Raw genomic sequence first — 20,787 nt, 5'->3', positions numbered from 1 at the left:
AGTTTTGTGGAACTTTGCCTCAGAGGCAAAAAGATCATGGCCTCGGATCCTCATTAAGAGCGTTTCATCTTGCTTCATTTCAGCCATCTCCAGTACCGGCTTCCAGCCTTCATACTCGAACTGGCTCATCCCCTGGGTAGTCCAACTGCCATGCACTTTCACTTTTTTACGACTTTCCGAAGAACAGAAGATACAGTCTGGCTTAAATATGATCTTGTCACCAGAACTAGTACGGGCCATCCGCTGAGTTGTGGCACCAGTTGTTTCAGATGTACCTGCAGTAGGAGGGTTCAGTCTGTCTAAGTTCATCGTGAAACGCTTGTAACACTCCCAGTGGAAACCATGGTGTTCGGCCAGAGATTCAGGGACCAAATCACATGTGTCCTTCATCATATGCGGAGACTGTGGGGGTTGTGCAAGGCGTCTTTCTTTGACCTCCTGCAGCTTGGCCAATTTCTTCTCAGAATTTTTGAGTCCAGATAACAAGTGCAACTCTCCATAGCTCAGTCCCTTTACATGAGTTATGCACACAATGGGTGGTTGTTCACTCTCACGTGTACGTTTCGCTCGCGCCGGATGTTCCATATTAGCGTTGTTACTTCACCTGCAAAACACATCAAAATATTGGTAAGTACCAAGCTGAATAATTATTATAAATTGCATCTTAATTATAAAAAATATCTTATATTGCATACTTAACTATGTAAAAAAAGGTGTTTAACTTAACTAATTGACTCGTTCTGTCGCTGTAAGAGACACTTAAATAACATAATTGTACAATCTGATGATCTCAATTTACGCAGGATACAAACATGGAAGGATCTGCATGCCATTTTCGTCAAAATTCCTGCAATAAACTACAGTGATACATCAATACAACAATATATTAAGTAACACATATTAACAATACATAGATTTTGTCATGTGTCCAACATATATGTACATGATATACGTGGCAGCATTTGTAAATTGACAAATGCAGCATCGCCTACAATATCACCCCATACCGGTAGTATCTTTGACACGCTGTATAAAAAAGAGAATTGAAGCTATGGGGATGTATCTGGTATCAAATTAAAGCTGATATACAGGAGAAAGCCAATAAAATATATATGTAAGCATATCAGGTGTAATGTGTTCATATTATGTGTGTAAGATGAAATAGTACGGTCGATACCGAATTATGTTACGTTAAAGTGGGGTACTGCTATTCAGCACTAGTTATGACCATTAAGGTACCATTATAAGTAATGTGTCAATATTCTATGATGATCAGTAGATGAACAGCTTTCTTTTGGTATATAACTTTTTATTCTGAGTTAATATTAGCAGGCACAAATACCAAAAGAACACGTGTGTCGAATATGGCGCAACGCGGATTTAAAAATATGCTGTTTTGAGGGTACCATCCAATATAGGTACCAAATGGGTAGTGAGTCCAAGTTTATTTACTGTTACCAGTTGATTTCCACCCCAGGACACCCCAATGGTTCAGAAAAACCCAGGGTCGGAGAGTTGTGGGGGGGGTGCAGATGGACCATACCTGGCCCGGAGCCTAAAAGAGCTAACATTAATCACACAAAAAAACAAACCGACACACAAAACACAAAAAACAAGGGGAGCGGCAGACAAGATGGGGAGAGAGGGGGAAGGACACAAAAGAGAGGGGGAAGAAGGGGAAGGACACAAACACAACATTTGAGAGCAGGGACATCGGGAGGACTTGGGGGGAGGTGGGAGAGGAATAAAACATATGAACACTGCAAGGACTCTGGGGTGAATTACCGGGGGTAGAAAATATCAAGGTTTTCGATGGGGGAAGATAAGAGATGGTGGTGAACAGCTGTTTTAAAGACCTGGAGGGAGGAGTGGGATTGAAGGGAGTGGGGGAGTTTGTTCCAGAGGCAGGAGAAAAGGGGAATGAAAGAGTGAAGGTGAGCAGAGAGCCTAGACTTTGGCAGTTTAACCATAAGAGGGTTGCAGGCAGATCTTGTGCGACCTGAAGGAATATTGGGGGGACAGAGCACAGAGAGAGCTGGGGGAGCAAGGCCGGAGAGGAGTCGGTAGAAGACAGAAAGACCACCAACCTGCCTGCGGTGAGTGAGTGAAAGGCCCTCGGTGTTGACTACATCGCAGGAGATTCCAATGATTCTGAAAGCTTTGGCCTCAACAGCGTGAAGCCGAGCAAGGCATGAGGCAGGAGCACCAGCCCAGAGGGGGGAACAGTATTCCATTGAGCTGCGGATGAAAGCCTTGTATGTGGTGAGGAGCTCAGGTGTGCCAAGGAAGGACTTCGCACGACGGAAGATGCCCAGTCGGCGACTGGCTTTGGAGGCCAGCTTGGAAATGTGGTTTTCCCAAGAAAGATCATGGCAGATAGTGAGACCCAAAAGCTTGAGCGACAGAACCTCTTGGAGAGGATTGTTGAGAAAGTAGATGGGAGGGTTGTCCAGTCGGTCCTTTCGGAGAGACATTGTAAGAGTGTGAGATTTGTCAGGATTGAAAGACATGTTCCACTTGTTTGACCAGTCTGTGATTTTGTCCAGGTCTGCAGAGAGTGAGGAGGCTGCAGACTGCCGATCTGAGGGATGAGGAATGGAGCGACAGAGAGTAGAGTCGTCAGCAAAGAGATAGAGAGGATTTTCAAGAGAGTCAGAGAGATCATTGATGAAGACCAGAAAAAGCACAGGGCCCAGAACACTACCTTGGGGAACTCCAGCCTGAACAGGAAGAGGAGATGAGAGAAACCCATTCAGGGCCACACGTTGACTACGACCAGAGAGGAGGTCCGCCAGCCATGCGTGGAGATTTCCATGGATACCAAAGGAGGAGAGTTTGGTGAGCAGAGCTGGGTGCCAGACCGTATCGAAGGCACATGAAATGTCAAGGGAGACAGCTCTAATTTCCTGTTTGGCGTTGAGGACCTCCATCCATTGTTGAGAAAGCAGAAGCAGCATGTCCAGAGTAGAGTGACCAGGTCTGAAACCAAATTGATGATCAGAGATCAAGCCATTGGAGAAGAGGAAAGATTTAATATCTGAAGCAATGATGGATTCCATGACTTTGCTGATAATTGGGAGAAGGCTGATTGGTCTGTAGTTGCTGGGATCTGTTTTTGCACCTTTTTTGTGCAAAGCGGTGATGTTGGCTGATTTCCAAGCAGATGGCAGATGACCTTGAGCAAAAGAGAGGGTGAAGAGAACAGAAAGAGGGAGTGAAAGAGCAGAAGAACATGATTTTAGGACCCGTGGGCTGATGCCGTCAGGACCAGTTGCAGAATCAGAGTCGAGGGTTGACAGAAACTTTTCCACCTTGTCAGGAGGAAAGGACACAGAGTCCAGGAGCAGCTGGGTATGACTGGGTACGGTGGGTACAGAGAGGGATGGGTTTGGGACACAATATTTAGAGGCAAACACAGAGTTGAGGCATTCAGCTTTTTCACGTGCGGAGTCAGCCGTTAAGCCGTTTGAGGTGAGGGAGGGGATGGAGGGGGAACAAACACCAGAAACAGATTTGACCAGATGCCACCAGGATTTGGAAGAGGGAAACAGATAAGAGAGTTCGGTCTTGAGAATGGTGAGATATTGTTTCCTGGCTCTCCTGAGGGTGGACACACGCTTGTTTCGGGCTTTGTGAAAGGAAATGAGATTTCCTTCCGTTGGATTTGCTTTCCAGGAGACGAAAGCAAGTTGTTTCAGGGCAACAGCCTCACCACAAGATTCCGTGTACCATGGACGGGAGGAAGGGTATGACAACTGAAGACGAGATGGTATAAATCTGTGCATGAGAGAGAGCAATTTACTTTGAAAGAATTCCCAGGATGAGTTGATCGAATTATGATCGAATTATGAAGGAAGGAGAGGGAAAAAAAATGGGTGGAGAGAAACAAGTGGTCACGATCAGTGGAGAGGAAGCCACTGGGAGAGAATTAAATTAGGATTTTTTTATGGGAAGAATGGAAATATGTCTGAAAAGACACAAAGGAAAAAGCAATACAGTGAGAGAACGAGAGTAAATGGACAACAAAAGGCTGCCGAGAAGGCAGGAAAGCCTTGAGGGACAAGGACTGAAAACGCGGCAGGAACAACCGACTATTACACACAGGTATGCGTGATTTACACCGAGATCTTACTAGAAACACACAGTAGACAGATACACAGTAAAATAAAAATACAGTTTTGACAAAAATACAAACGGGAAAAATAATTTACTTTGATAGCGTGGAGGGCTTGGAAAAACACAGCCTCGCCAGCAGAACCGGAAGCCCCCAAAGCTAGCAATGATGCTCTAAATAATTGCTGTTTAATTTTGCAATTTAATAGGACAAAAAGTGACGATTTTTCAGATGAAAATTGACGATTTTGGAACCTTTTGATCTTAAAATAGTTGGTTTCCCTATTCAGTGACTCAATGTGCAAATACTGTTAAATTTTCAAGTCAATCGGATGAAAATTGGCGATTTTAGAAATTCGACCTCCAGATGACCTTTGCCCTCAAAATCAATAGACTTCTCAATTGTGATGACCTCCACAACCTGGTGAAGTGTCACGACGATCAGTTTAGAATTGTGACCTGTAGGCAAGTGACAGACAAACAGACAAATGCAAAATCACTCATAGTGACACTTGGCAAAAGAGAACAAAGTACAATGGCACTCAGTAGAACATCCTTTTGACTTCACAAATAATTGCTGGTTTAATTCAGTGACCTGATATACAAATCGTCTTCAAATTTTAAGTTAATCAGGTGAAAATTGACAATTTTAGAAATTTGGCCGATGTTGACCTCAAAAATAGTTGGTGGTTGGTTTCAGCAAGCTGATAGGCAAATTCTATTCAGATTTCAAGTCAATCGGATGAAAATTGAGGATTTTATTATTTGAGAAAAGTGGTTGAGCTTAGGCCTATGTTGACCCTTTGACCCACAAAAATATATGAGATTTTGTCAGACCACAAACTCCATTTGTTGAAGTTTCGTGAAGATCGGTTTAAAATTGTGACCTCTAGGCAAGTATAAGTGAGCGGACAGACAAACAAACACACACACAAACCGGAGTGATCAACATACTAGTCAAAAAAATTTTTTTTTGCCAAGTAACAAACAAACAGACAGACAGACAGACAGAATAACAAACACAACCGACCAATATACTTGAAAAATCTTCAACTTTGCAAGTAATAAAATTACGCTACAGAAACACAAGTGATACGATTACTTACAAGCACCTTTGCCAGGACGTTCTTGAAATGTCATAAATGACCAATAGTTATGTAGTTAGTCATATCTAACTGCTAACTACAATATGATTACAGCAAGACACCTGAATGTACACACACGCGACTACAACTTAAGGCTGGTTAAAAATAAATCCCTGTTTATCATCGCCGCCTGCCCCATAAAAGTCATCCGCCCCTAAAAAATCTTCTTCTTTTTTTGCTTGCGAAGTCAGTAAAATCCGTTCCCACTCAGTGGAACAGGTTCGAATTTTGGATGTGCTCGCGTACTGTCTGAGCCAAGTTACATGTGCGCGACAGTTTGACAGAAAATGCCGTTCGTTGTTTGCCAAATTCGGCGAACGTCCAGTGTTCTAAAGGCCTGGGTTGGTGTCAAAGTGCCAGAAAATATCACTCTAGACGAACTGTATTACGAGACTCACCTCACCATTAAGAAACTCACCAAGGTACAACGCGAACAGATTGAACATGTCCTTACTGATATCATTTACACGTGTGGCTCGAACTTCGCCGATCTGCAGGAGACCAATGAGGCAAACGTCTTCAATAATGTCTATGCCAAAGCCAATCTCACCTGCAACGATGCGACAGAGAAGCCATACTACACGGCTGGCTATGAAGATGTGTGCTATTTCTGTGGCTGTGTTGAGGAGCTGAGTACCACAGATGAGTCATATCCTATATGCAGTACCTGCAGTAAGAGTCGTACTGCCGAGAAGAGGCCCACTCGGAAGTTCAAGAAGTAGTTGGTATTCTGAAGGAGAAGCCAAATATCATCGGCAAACGGGAGAGCCTTACGTGATAATTATTGCTGTGTATTTCTAGTCAAAAATTAAACGAGCGCTGCACTACATGGAGTAGTAGGTGATGATAGATACATGAATAAACGGCAACCAACATTCTCTTGGTGTTGAACTCTACTCAACATCTATGAGTGCTATAATAGCAGTAGCTGCTGAAAGATAGACAGATCTATGAGTGCTATAATAGCAGCAGCTGCTGATAGATAGATACATCTATGAGTGCTATAATAGCAGTAGCTGCTGATAGATAGATACATCTATGAGTGCTATAATAGCAGTAGCTGCTGATAGATCGATGTATAAATGCGAACCAGTCATCCTTTTGATGTGGTTAATGTCCTCTTCCATGTCTGCCAAACTGCTCAATATGCATGTACCGGTACCATGAAGTGATATTTCGTGGCGAGGAATTCTCGTCAAATATGTATGAATGCGATGGCAATAGCTGCTGATAGATACATGTATGGCAACCGGACATTATTCTTAAAAGCCGAAGTTTTGGTCCACCATTGTTATATGTATCAGCAAATATTAAAAGTAAACAGAACTCAATGTGACATAGGTTTCTTTATTTTCTTTATTTGAATCGTATCAGTGCGTACATACGAAGGTTTACTAGTTTAGAAATCATAACATGATTCATCATGTATGTCCGATCAAGTATATTTAAGAAAAAAACATATTGTGCGTTCAATAATTCATTAAAATTTCACTCTGAAAAAAAAAAAAAAAACCCCCTCCCTCCCTACCCACTTTTTTGAAAAAAAGTGATGATAAACGCAAATTTTTTTTAACCAGCCTAACTGGCACAGAAACGACGCCAAAGTTGGTTTGCACCTTAGACGACAAGCTTTATTTTCCCAATTTTTTTCCTTCCGGTATCTTCAGGGGATCTGTACATTTTGAAACCCTTCTCTGATTGATTGGTGCATCTAATGGCACAGCATCCTGGTATTTTTTTTTTTGAAGAATGATGAGAATCGTGTGCTCATAAGGAGATATCAATAGATACAAAATGGTACCCATGACCCACATGAATTTCTGGGAAATACCATGTTGCTACTCCCAGTCCACTGTGTAGGGGCGCTAGGAGTTGGAGCAGTTGGAGAATTAAATTTGTAGTTCACGAGTTTGAAGCATTAAGAGCTCGAGAGTTTGGCAGCTCTACAGTGAGTAACCATTCAAATTCAGAGTGTGGCAATCAATGTAGTTGAGGCTAACAGACAGGGAGGTCAGCAGCTCCGCAGGGAGTAACCGTTACGGTCTGGAGTAGTCGGGCAGCCTGTGTTTGGTGTGTGTACGAGTCCCTGCAGTTGGCGAGAGTACAGATGCCATTACAAGCCCTGGTACGAGTCGCAATACAAGATGCAGTGCGGAACACCAAACGAGCTCGCCTCCAGTCCTGACCAGCTCACTCCCACATTGCGCCATCCCAGAGCCCCAGAGGAAAGGCCGTAAATATTTAACTCTCCATCTTTCTCACTTTTTCCGTTTTCTCCTGTTTTCTGCACACATCTGCTTGCTTATTATTTATTTTAAGGTTAGGTGCTTGAGTCCGTCCGCATCTGTCGAGGATAAGGGGTCCTTTGGGCTCGTTTGTCTCTATCGCAATGATTTATTTCTTATTGTGTGCCCTTTCCCCTCTCCTTTAATAAACCCATAACTTTTACCCACATAATGGTAGATTGCACCTCCAGCGCCATTAAATTATCGTTTTGAAATACTGTATAAGAACGTCGAAATATAAATACTGGTACTTCAATTTTACTTAAGTTTTAATAAAATAATGATTTTTAACGATCGATAAAATAAATACAAAAGTTTAGTGCTGCTGAAGTAGTACTGAAGCAGTCCCGAACAGCACACTTACACACCACCCCCATTGAACCTTTATTGTCCCCCGTCGCACAGCGGAGCGAAAGGGGGACTATGGCTTTCTCCTCCGTCCGTGTGTCCGTCCGTCCGTGCGTGCGGGCGTGCGTGTGTGCGTGCGGGTGTGCATGTGTGTGGGCGTGCGTGCGTAAGCGAAGGACCGCATTCGAATTTGGTGTGTGGGTGCAACCCACGTCAAAATACAAGATGGCCGCCGCCATGTATGTCTGATGCCATGTATGTCTGAACCTTGTAACCTGCATATCTTGAAAAATAAGCGAAGTACCAACTTCTAATCTGGTGTGTGGGTGTATCTAGGCATAAGGAAGAACGCTATTGAAAATTGCGTCGCCACGTCAAAATCCAAGATGGCCACCGCCATGTATGTCTGAACCTTGTGAGCGAAATATCTCGAAAAAGAAGCGAAGTACCAACTTCTAATCTGGTGTGTGGGTGTATCTAGGCACAAGCAAGAACGCTGTTTAAAATTGGGTCGCCACGTCAAAATCCAAGATGGCCGCCGCCATGTATGTCTGATGCCATGTATGTCTGAACCTTGCAACCTGCATATCTTGAAAAATAAGCGAAGTACCAACTTCTAATCTGGTGTGTGGGTGTATCGAAACATAAGAAAGAAGGCTATTGAAAATTGGGTCGCCACGTCAAAATCCAAGATGGCCGCCGCCATGTATGTCTGAACCTTGCGAGATGAATATCTTGAAAGATAAGCGAAGTACCAACTTCTAATTTGGCGTGTGGGTGTATCTCAGCATAAGGATGAACGCTATTGAAAATTGGGTCGTCACGTCAAAATCCAAGATGGCCGCCACCATATATATGTCTGAAACTTGTGAGCGAAATATCTCGAACAATAAGCGAAGTACCAACGTCTAATGTGGTGTGTGGGTGTATCTCGGCATAAGGAAGACCGCTATTGTAAATTGGGTCGCCACGTCAAAATCCAAGATGGCCGCCACCATATATATATGTCTGAACCTTGTGAGATGAATATCTTGAAAGATAAGCGAAGTACCAACTTCTAATTTGATGTGTAGGTGTATCTCGGCATAAGGAAGACCACTATTGTAAATTGGGTCGCCACGTCAAAATCCAAGATGTCCGCCACCATATATATATGTCTGAACCTTGTGAGCGAAATATCTTGAAAAATAAGCGAAGTACCTTCTGGTGTGTGGGTGTATCTAGGCATAAGGAAGAACGCTATTGAAAATTGGGTCGCCACGTCAAAATCCAAGATGGCTGCCTCCACGTATGTCTGAACCTTGTGAGCGAAATATCATATCATAGCATGTTTTCTGCGTGTTCCACTTTGTCAACTCACATCACTTCCCCGACTGGGGACCCAGGCGTAACGCTTGTTTAAATTGAAGTACAGTACTGCAAAACTGTACTTCTTTTTTGGAAGTATTATGACAAAATACTCGTACTTGTGTCCTAGTCTTGAAGTACATAATTCAGTTTAAATAAAATAAAGATTGTAAAAGTCGTGTAAACAAATGAATTCCGGTTTTACCGCCATTTTCTGCAGTGCCTATTACATTTCCTTGTATTACATCACCTTAACACTTTACATTAGTTATTCATGCCTGCCATATGTGTCCATTATAAAGTCCTTAAAAATAACAAGTTTCCTGTTTGGAATTATTTTTACCTCCGCCACCAAAGGTGGGTGGAGGTTACGTTTTCACCCCTGTCTGTCCATTTGTGAACAAAACATCTCAAAAAGTTGTGGACGGATTTGGACGAAATTTGGCAGAGATGGAGCGTATGTGACAAGGACGAAACGATTAGATTTTGGTGAAGATCCGGATTCGGATCCGGCTACTAGAATTTTTAAAAGTGATTCTTCACCATTGCGAGATAGGGCCAAAAACTATACATAGCAGGATATCTCAAAAAGTTGTGGACGGATTTGGACGACATTTGGCAGAGATGTAGCGTATGTGACCAGGATGAAATGATTAGATTTTGGTGAAGATCCGGATTCGGATCCGGCTGCTAGAATTTTTTAAGTGATTCTTCAACATTGGGAGATGGGGCCAAAAACGATACATAGCAGGATATCTCAAAAAGTTGTGGACGGATTTGGACGAAACTTGATGGACCGGTTGGGTGTTTGACAAGGACAAATAGATTCGATTTTGGTGATGATCTGAATATGGATTCGGATATGAGAATTATTTAATGTTTAAGTGATTCTTCACCATTGAGAGATAGGGCCAACCAGGCAAAGGTATGCTCTCTCCTGAGTGCCGTTCTAGTTAATTCTGTTTCATTGCCAGGAAAGCAGACAGAGAAAAAATATTATCCCGTTCCTCTCTGCGCACGTGTGATTGGGACAAATTAAAAGATAAATTGTCTTCTTATTCATGTTCCGATTTTTCTCAAAATATAACATTCAATTTATATAATTTGTTCCTTGATCATAAACCGGCGATCATAAACTGATAAGACAGAGACAGACAGACATGAACCAATTGCTTAACCCAGGTCTTCGCTTCGTGTGTGTGGGGTAATAATCATAAATACCACATGTTCGCTGCTTAGCACCAACTCATAGCATCACCTCTCGCTCAAGGCTCCTCCTGTGGAACTCGGTTGACAATGCCATCAGAAAGTATTCACGTCCCTTAACTTTTTCACATTTTGTTGTGTTGCAGCCTGAATTTAAAATGGATTAAATTGAGATTTTTTTTGTCACTGGTCTACACGTAATACCACAAAATGAAAAAGTGAAATTTTTTTCTCGAAAATTTTACAAAATAATTAAAAATGAACACGGAAATATCGAATTTCCATAAGTATTCAGCCCCCTGAGTCAATACTTTGGAGAAGCTCCTTTGTCAGTGATTACAGCTTTGAGTCTTCTTGGGTATGTCTGTATCAACTTTGCACATCTGGATTTGGGGAGTTTCTCCCCTTCTTCCTTGCAGATTTGCTCAAGCTCTGTCAAGTTGGATGGGGAGCGTCGTCGGTGAATAGCAGAAAATCTTCAAGCCTTTTCACAGATTCTCAATGGGTTTCAAATTGGGGCTTTGGCTGGGGCACTCAAGGACTTTCACATTCTTGCACTGAAGCCATTCCAGTGTTGCTTTTGATATATGCTTGGGGTCATTGTCCTGATGGAATGTAAATCTTCACCACAGTCTAAGGTCTTTTGCACTCTTCAGTAGGTTCTCGTCAATTATTTTTTTGTATACTTAGTCTAGGCTCATATAAGAGCAAAACAAACTTCCCTGTATTTTGTTACATTCATTGTTCCTTCTATCCTTACAAGTCTCCACCCACCATAGCATCGAGAAAAAATGATATGGCCTCATTTTGGTTTTCTGAATCTGTGTGATGAATCAGGTCATTCCGATATAACCATAGGGAGGGTGGCATGGATAAGAGATCTGGATCTATGCCTCCTCACAATGATATATCGGAGTTCTACAGAAGTTTATTGGACTTCATGGCAGAGTTTCTGCTCTGACATGCACTGTCAATTGTGAGACCTTGTATAGAAAGGTGTGTTTCTTTCGAAATCATGTCCAATCAATTGAATTAGCCACAGGTGGACTCTAATCAAGTTGGAGAAACATCTCAAGGATGATCAAATGAAATTGGATGTACTTGCGTTCAATTTAGAGTGTCATAACAAAGGGGTTGAATACTTATTTACTCGAGACATTTCAGCTAATCATTTTTATTTTGTAAAAATTTCCAAAAATAAATTCCACTTTGACATTGTGGTGTACCAATATCAAGTGCATATGAGTGACAAAAAAAACAACTCAATTTAATCCATTTTAAATTCAGGCTTTAACAACAAAATGTGAAAAAGTCAAGGGGTGTGAATACTTTCTGAAAGCAATGTATGCCCTTAGGGAGACTGGTCCCATTCCAATATGTTTTGCAAACTATTTTCCACCTTGCATTTCTGCAGGCTGAAGGAGAACAAGCTATCCATTAAACCCGTCTTATTATAATGATGAAATTTTGTCAAACTCAAAGAGCGATCGATATCCTTCTGCCTTCGATTCATGAATATGACCCAGAAAACAATGAACCCTTGGCACAAAAAAGACCATTTGTCACACCATGCCTGCATTGCATTTCAGTCCCATGTATTATATATTTACTTTATGCAATTTATCCCGATATATTCAAGTATTGAATTACTTAAAAGGCCAACATCGACGTCTCTTTCATTAAATTTGAACTTTTCATTCAAAACTCATAATACTTTAATATATCCCATTTAATATATGAAATGACTCGATGTGGCCATGCTAATAGCACAAAGGCCTACTCCTGTGCGTACAAATGAAAGTTTCTTCTCCCCCAATCTCCTTCTCCAATTGGAGACAGTGGCCTGGTACCTCCTGACTCACTCACACCCTCCACCATATACCGAGGTTGGAGCGGGGCAATCAGCAGCTTAACCAAACCTCAACATCGATTTAAATTGCGACTGGAAAAAATCAAATATTTCATCTTTCGAACTAACATGTGGGGCTAGCAAAGTTTATAGTTATTATCCTGTTGGGATATTTAAATTATTTCCTTATTTTAGCCGTGATTAACAACTTGGGACCTTTACTACCTCCACGGTGTGATATGAGTATGAGGAAGTATGAGGAAGTGATATAATGTAAATAGCAAGGCAGGGGTTTGATTGAGGGGGGAGAGATAAGCAAAAACACAAATTAAAAGTGAGTGATGAAACAAGAATGACCGCACTGTGGTCACAACCTGCGACAGAAACCGGAAACGAGCCGATTGGGAAACGTGCATTTAAAGCACTCTTCAAAGATGAACAGTGTGATTGGGAAACAAATTTAATGCGCTATTAAAAAACTAACTCCACATCTCTTATCCATGCCACCTTCCCCATGGTTATATCAGAACGAGACGATTCATCACACGGGTTCAGAAAACCAAAATGGCAGCCATATCATTTTTTTTCTCGATGCTATGGTGGGTGGAGTCAAGCGACAGATGTGGGTGTGGTCCGGCAGATGTCCAACCAATGGGTGCACTTTTCAAAAATTGACCTCCAACAAGAACCCCAACAACAACAAAAACAACAACAACAACAACAACAACAACAACAACAATGCGTAGCTCTTGTAGACCTGTGACATATGTCGCAGGTAACAATAATGAGTGAAAAGAAATATTGTGAGGCATATCAATTTAACTTTGCACGTCAGTCTTACCTGCTAACAAACAGGCTGTCAAGCAGTGACGTCACATGAAATGTACAAATGAAACAGAAAAATACTCTTCAATGTTTTTTAAAGGATAACTCGGCTGAGGCCGATGGCAGCAAGTTGAGGCCATTTATTCCACATACGTGCAACAACCTGCAATCCACACCTACAGAAAACAGACGTTTTGGAGCACAGGCCGCATTTTCCATCCAGTCATCAGGTAACTTTGTTAAAATATATATCCATGGGTAGTCACTCCTATGTTGAAAGTGTAGTGTCAATCACTCCAGCAGTTGCGGAGAATACATATTTGAAAGCGAATAAACAGTGAAAAAGTGAGGACGGAAGGAAAAGGAAAGTGAGGGCCTCGGCCGACGTTTCACGACATGACCAATAATGGTTGTGGAAGTCTATTACTACCTAGTATCTTTGTACACCAACATACATCATCCACATTATTAAAACTTCGTACATACACGCATGTCCCTGTGTTCATGTGCAATTTAGGCAGAAATATGGAAAAATGTGTTTGCGGCAGGATAATGATAATTGCTGAAAACATTTCAGTCGAGTAGATCAAGGAGGTAGACGAGAAGAGTCGTCAAAATTTGTTAAAAGTAATAAAAATTGTTCCGGCACAGCAAAATATATAGTCAGCAGGAGTGATGCAAAAAGAGCAGCTTTACACAAAACCTTTGCAGGGATAAGAGCTATGTGGTCAATCATGCTGGAGTAGCAATCAAATACCTGGCAAGTGTCTGCACGCGTATGGTGTGACACTCTTCGTCCTGGACGAGCTGCCGGGCGAGAGAATCATGGTCGCAACGCAAACGAGCAGAATGGCCCATCTCGGCGTCCAGCAGTGAACGTAGAGAGCTGGACACAGCAACAGATAAACCACAGATTGGAAATTGAAATTGGAAGGCAAGAAAAGTTTACTGGTAACACCACATAATGAATCACATCAGCAGTACCTGTGGAAATGACAGGAAATGAGAAGAAACGGGTTAAAGTAGGCTGCATATTTATTGTACAAAGTACCAAATCTGATGGATGAAATTGAACGACGAAAGAATGAATGATTCAATCTGCAACAAAGGAAATTTTGTCCATACTTCATGTAACGCCTTTGTTTCCTTTTGTCAATGTTCGCCAATAAAAATCAATTTCACTAACCAACCTCTTTACATTGCTCAACTCAAGTACTTGTTAAAATCCCTCTGAGACTTAACCAGTTCTGCTCCTCCAGCTCATCCTTCAGGTTCACCATGGCGACAACTGCTTCCCGTAGTTCCGCTAAAAGAACAAAGAGAATAAGGTGCAGAATGATGCAGTGAGTGAATGAACAAGTTTATAAAAACAAAAAAAGCATGTGCAAACAGGCCGGCCATGTTGGAGCGAACGAGGAACAAATAGAGGGTGCGGAGACTGGCATGGAAATGGGTTGCTCGAGGCACAAGCAAGGAGGAACAAGCAGCATAAAAGGAGGGTGTCGCGAGTGGCATGGAAACAGAATGGCAGGAACAGGCCAATCAATCAGCAAACAAATGGGGGGTGAGTCGTGTGCAAAAGGGGAGAAGCATGCAACACATACCAACACTCATTGCTTCAGTTGAACTTTGGCCAGATGTATCTTTTTGTGAAGAAAGCAGGTAGGCACTTGGGGTGGGGTGATGGGGGGAACGACGGGATTAGCGAGCGGTAGAGGGGAAGGAGAACAGATGATGATAATGGCCATCGAGTGGGAATGATTGAGGGGCTGCACATTTAACCCTGTGCTCATGCCTAATAAACAAATAAGAACCAGCTACAAATGGAACTGAAATTGATAGACGCCACCAATGGAAGAAGGAAATAAAGTAAAGAATGTGAGAATAAACCAAAATACATTTTACATTTGTCATATTAGTGAACTGTAGCAGGCGTAGTGTAAAATATGGGTCACAACCGGCTGAAGAACACGGCACAAAGATCGATAACTCCTTGCCATGTTCAATCTCGCAGCTAATTTGGAACACAGACCGTAAACTGCTTGGGTTGTGCTCCCCGTGTCTGGGAAGAATTACATTTCTTTGCGATGTAATGAAAATGCAGTGCACAATTTACACAGCTGAAAGAGGAGGCATTCCTCATGCTGCTTTTGCCTGCAGATGGTACAATTAATTCATTTCATTTCCCAATGACCTTGTCATTCAGGTGATTTTTCTCCACATTTATTTCCCCATCAACCATATAAATTGGTGGGGTGACGGGAGTTAAGGGGAAAGGTTGGGGGGAAATTATTAACGCCAATGTGGAAAAGATGAGATGCATCTAAAAGCTAGAATGGTACTCAATTCTTCCTTGTCACATGCCCAACCTGTCCATCATTTTCACCCAAATCCATCCTCAACTTTTATTAATATTGTGCTCTAGATCATTTTTGGTCCGTCCGATCTTTCAATGTGAAGAATCATTTGCAAAATTAAAAAATTCTTGTTTCCAGAATCAGTATTCAAATCTTCACCACAACCGAATCAATTAATCCTTGTCACACACCCAATCTGCCCACCAAATTTCATCTGAATCCGTCCTCACATTTTCGAGATATAGTGCCCCATAGCGCTTTTGGCCCGATTAGTGAGGTGCCTGGACAATCAGTCATTTCAAGTTGATGCAAAAGTTTACTTTTTGGTATCACCTTGAAGGTTGGGATCTGAATAACAATTTTGGTCCGAGTGGACAACGATCAGCCCCCATTGGGGCACTTGGGGGCATGGGGGGTTTCCTGACCCCACCGTGAGAGGAATGTGAAAAGTTCAAACTGTTCTAATTTTTGAACGGATGATCCGATCTGAACATATTTGATATCAGCAGCTTTGTGATGAAGAGTAACAACCTCATTTCTAAGTATTTTGCCTCTAGAGGGCACCGTGTTGACGGCATCAGGGTAAATCCATAAAAAAACATGTTATTTTATGACTATTTTCATATTAATCAGCCTTGCTTTTTAATTTGGGTCACAGATCCATGACGTGGCCAAGAACCGATAAAAATTGACTCCCTGGCACGAGATTCAGGCACCAGTGCACCCGTCCTGCCTCCGTCATACACGTTTGTACCACCAGTAGGCCGAAATATTCTCACCCAGCCTCCAGTAAAAGATGTGCAGCTACTGTCAATGAGTTCATTCCATAAGGAGGAACAGCATGAACCGGCATGGATGACTGTGGTACATGCCAACCTGCACGTGGAATTGGAGACAGAGAAAGTCACTCCGATCATATGGTCTTCATACTATGCTTGTCGATCAGATGCTGTTGGATCACCAGATAAATGCATTGAAACCCTCCTACAACTATTCCATGAGAATGCAGCTACACCAGGAATGATTCGACAAGGAATGGACCAAGTGAAACAAACAAATGAGTACCTCAACCCACAACAACCTCCAGTATTGGTAGTGGACCAACCACTTTACGACATCGGAAAGAAAATGCAATGGACCTTCCCTGAAATCTTTGGAGAAGACAAGTTTCTGGTGATGCTGGGAGGGCTCCATATCGAAATGGCTTCGTGGGCCACAATGGGAGATCTCTTACGCGAGTCTGGATGGACAGAAGCCCTGACAGAAGCCAGAATTACTAATACAGAGGCAGCAGCCAAATCTTTTTTGAAAGCATCCGATCCAATGAGAACACGATATGCTCACCAATTTACCGTTGTGGTGCTCGACAGCCTTCTGAAACGAGCCTATGAGGACTGTGGAATCGAGATGACCTTTGAGGATTGGGTCTCGGTGGCTTACAGGGAGAAACCAACAGTGCAATTCTGGCTATTCATTCACAAGTACCAACAATTAATATTCACAAGTACCAACACCAGAATTATGCTCGGTGGGTTCGTGTCCTTATCAGACACCTAGAAGCTCTTCCGGCTATCATCCAGGAGTTTGAAGCGGGGCATTGGACGATAACTAGAAGCAATCGTCAGTTCTCATACATACCAATTGATCACGCACATGAACAGGCCAACAAAAGGGTAAAAGGAGTTGGTGGCGTGATTAGTCACACAGATCTCCCTGTCATGCTAGAACGCTGGATTGTGACTGGTCCAAAGATTAGCCGCGTTGTTGAACAATTTACTGACGCAAATGGCGATGCTGATGATGATGAAGAGATCCCTCATCATGAGGAAAGAGGAGCATCTCAGCACCGTTTTCGGCACCACGTCACAGACCTGTTGGATGTCCTGCTGAGCAGGGGGAATCCCTTTGAGGAGAACAGTGCAGATCTGGTCACGTTAGAAAACAAAGTGTGCATCAATGAGTCCGCTGCCGCCTCTGTCCGTATTCTAGAATCTAGGGGACAAGAGCAACAACAACAACAACAGGCATTTTAAGACCATTTTCCCTGCTAGAGCGGAGGTTAGCCTTGCGGTCCCCATGACAATCTTCTCCATTTTGCCCTATTTTCTGCATCTCTCCTTGTTAACCCCCTTGCCCGCATATCTTCTTTGACCTTCTTTAGCCAAGTCTTTCTCGGTCTTCCCCGTCCTCTACTTCCTTCTACATTCATTTTCATCACTTTTCTCAACCAGTCACTTTCATCCTTCCTCAACACATGACCAAACCATCTCAAACTGTTTCTCTTCACAGCACCCATCACAAGCTCTATTCCCATCATCTTTCGCAATTCATCATTTGTCTTCCTCTCTCTCAACGATACTCCACACATCCACCAAACCATTCGCATTTCCACCCTTTCCAGCCTTCGTTGCTGCTCTACGTTCATTACCCATGTCTCGCTCCCATAAATCATAACACTTCTCACACATGCAGCACACTTCTTTCCCGTCAGCTTTAACGACACTCCCCTCCTCGTCAGCACGCCACTCAGTTCCCGAAACTTCTTCCATGCACAACTCACTCTCGCAACCGTTGCCGAGTTTCACACCTTCCAGCTTCACGCCATCTCCAAGATCCAACTCAACATTTCCTCCATCTGCAGCTCCCTCTGTGCACACCTTACACTTAAATGTAGCTGCCACACTGGTTAATGGTCCTCTCAAACCACTACATTTTTGATGAACCCACTCAGCGCACATTGTACATTGAATGGAATTCACTCCGACACCCTTCCTGCACACAGCACACGGCCACTTCCCAGTTCTTTCCACCTCATCACATGCTTTACCACTTGCCATCACCTTCGTTTTTCCGATATTCACCTTCAGACCTTTTGTCTCCATACATTCCTTCCACTTGTTCATCTTCTCCTTCAGTCCATCCATACTTTCTGCAATCAACACCAGATCATCTGCATACAACAACTCCCACGGTGAACCCTCCTTTACGTTCCGAGCCAGCACCTCCATCACAGCTACAAATAGTAGTGGACTTAGTACCGACCCCTGATGCACTCCCACCTTCACCTCAAACTCACCACTGTTCCCGTCCTTCGTCCTTACAGCTGTGCGCGCTCTTTTGTACATTGCCATTACTACTCTGATAAACCATTCCTCCACTCTTAACTTCCTCAATGCCCATGTCACTACTTCACGTGGAACCCTATCGAATGCTTTCTCCAGATCAACAAACCCAAGGAACAACTTCTTCCTCTTCTCCATGTACTTCTCCTGCAACTGACAAGAGCAATATGACAATTTTAAGAAAGATGTATTTGGCTTGAATAATGTACTTCTGACAGCGCCGATCAATAAAAACAACTTGTTGCTGTTCCATGAGCAGAAAACTCAAACGAAGACAGCACTTAAGAGGAAAATACAGCACTTCAAACAACATGCAGAGTTGTATGCATTTGTTGTTTTGTGCTTGAGAGCCGAGGTGGAAATCTGGAGGAATTTTTCCGCCACGAATCTTCATCATCTCCACCTGCACTGTCTTCTGAAGGATCTCTCAACTCCTGTAGCAAGTCAGATTTATTGCCATGCATTTATGGAAGCCAGTGCAACTACCAACCCAACAGTAGATGAGGAGCTGGTGGCACCGGATGTTTATGGGGTCATCGTTATTGATGGTGGAGCACTGATCCACGCTCTTCCTGGTACAACCGTCCAAGGCAAGTCATTCGATGAATATTTCACCAAGATTTTCTGCCCAAGGATCCAGCATGACTTGAAAAGAGCAGCGAGAGTGGATATTGTATGGGATCAGTATCGCACAATGACAATCAAAGGGGCCATAAGGGGAAAACGAGGAACGGGTACTCGACAACGCATGTCTGGTCGTGCCAAAGTCCTGGGAAAATGGCATAAATTTTTGGTAAATGCAGTAAACAAGAAGGAACTGTTCTCATTCCAGTCAATAAAACTTATGCAAGTACAGTTCCAAGATGACAAATGTGTCTATATCACTTCAGGTGACCAAGTCCTCACTGCAGGGAATGGTCCTCCAATTGGCAGACACTCACCAGTCACCGGTCCATTGGCAGACACTCACTCACTGGCTCACCGGTCCATGCAATCACGAGGAGGCAGACACTCGTGTCCTGGTACATCTCCTTCACGCCCTCTGATATTCCTCACTTGCGATGGTTCATACTGGGGACACGGACGTTGTCGTAATACTTTTAAAGTAATTTCCACCCCATCATTGCTGTGAACCCAGCGGCAGAAATCTGGATTTCATTGAAAACAGGAAAAGCAACCACAATGATCTCCCTCAACACCATTGCCTCAAGCTTAGGAGTGACAACGTGCAAAGCCATGGCCCTCTTCCATGCGTTCACTGGATCAGACAGCACATCTTCTTTCAAATTCAAGGGTAGGCGATACTGCTTCAAGAAGAAAGACAAAGTTCCATCTCTCATGGAAGAATTTGCGACTGTCGCTAGCTAGAATTTGTTTCATATATCACCAAAGTTGAAAGAAGTAGTGATGCAATTTGTCTGCAGGCTGTACTCCAACGTATCTATCACCGACGACAGCAATGTTGACCTCGTTCAAATGAGGGTGTTCTGCCATAAGACAAGGGACATGGAGAGAATACCCCCTCCGAGTAATGCATTGGACGAACATCTCAAAAGGAGTGTCTTCCAAGCGAGCATCTGGACTACAGCTCACGAGCCATTGGCGCCTGTCCAAAACCCCAGCAATCATGGATGGATGGAGAAAGACAGCAAGCTGGTTCCCATTTGGATGACGCTGCCCCTTGCCAAAGATGTCTTCGATCTCGATGTAAAATGTACTTGCACAAAAACCTGTTCGTCATGCAAGTGCAAGAAGGCTAACTTGAAATGTACACGTTTGTGCAAGTGCAAATGTGCTAACTATATGACTCAGAACTGTTCCCAAGCCAGCAAATAGTGAGTCATTTTTGCAGTGGTTTATATATTGTTTAGTTCATAAATTGGTTCGTTCATATGTACATATATTGTTTCGTTCATGTTCATGGCAAATGTCAGAACTCATCCCAACACTTATTAAACCATGTAACATGTTTAATGATAAATAACATTTTGTCCAAGTATTGCTGAAAGTCTCTCAAAATAACGTTTTGTTATGGATTTACCCTGATACCGACAACACGGTGGCCTCTAGAGACAAAATACTTTTCACATTCCTCTCACGGTGGGTTCAGGCACCCCCCATGCCTCCAAGTGCCCCAATGGGGGCTGATCGTTGTCCATTCGGACCAAAAATGTTATTCAGACCCCAACC

At 42.9% G+C, this 20,787-nt stretch overlaps 1 protein-coding gene across 2 annotated transcripts in view; it reads right to left on the bottom strand.

Annotated features, from left to right (window-relative positions):
- Positions 1-20,787, bottom strand: part of SNX29 (sorting nexin 29) — a 476,585-nt gene that overhangs the window by 336,617 nt on the left and 119,181 nt on the right. For both annotated transcript variants that reach the window (XM_078778010.1, XM_078778011.1), the window contains exons 13-15: positions 14,723-14,787; positions 14,361-14,424; positions 13,876-14,004 (exon numbers count right to left, since the gene is read on the bottom strand). In XM_078778010.1, coding sequence (XP_078634136.1) covers positions 13,876-14,004; positions 14,361-14,424; positions 14,723-14,787 — 258 coding nt within the window. The remainder of the gene's footprint in view (positions 1-13,875; positions 14,005-14,360; positions 14,425-14,722; positions 14,788-20,787) is intronic.

Source organism: Myxine glutinosa, chromosome 5, assembly GCF_964187855.1.
Source record: "Myxine glutinosa chromosome 5, kmMyxGlut1.1, whole genome shotgun sequence".
NCBI lineage: Eukaryota > Metazoa > Chordata > Myxini > Myxiniformes > Myxinidae > Myxine > Myxine glutinosa.
Note: the sequence above shows the minus strand (reverse complement) of the source record. Positions and strands in the feature narration are given on the sequence as shown.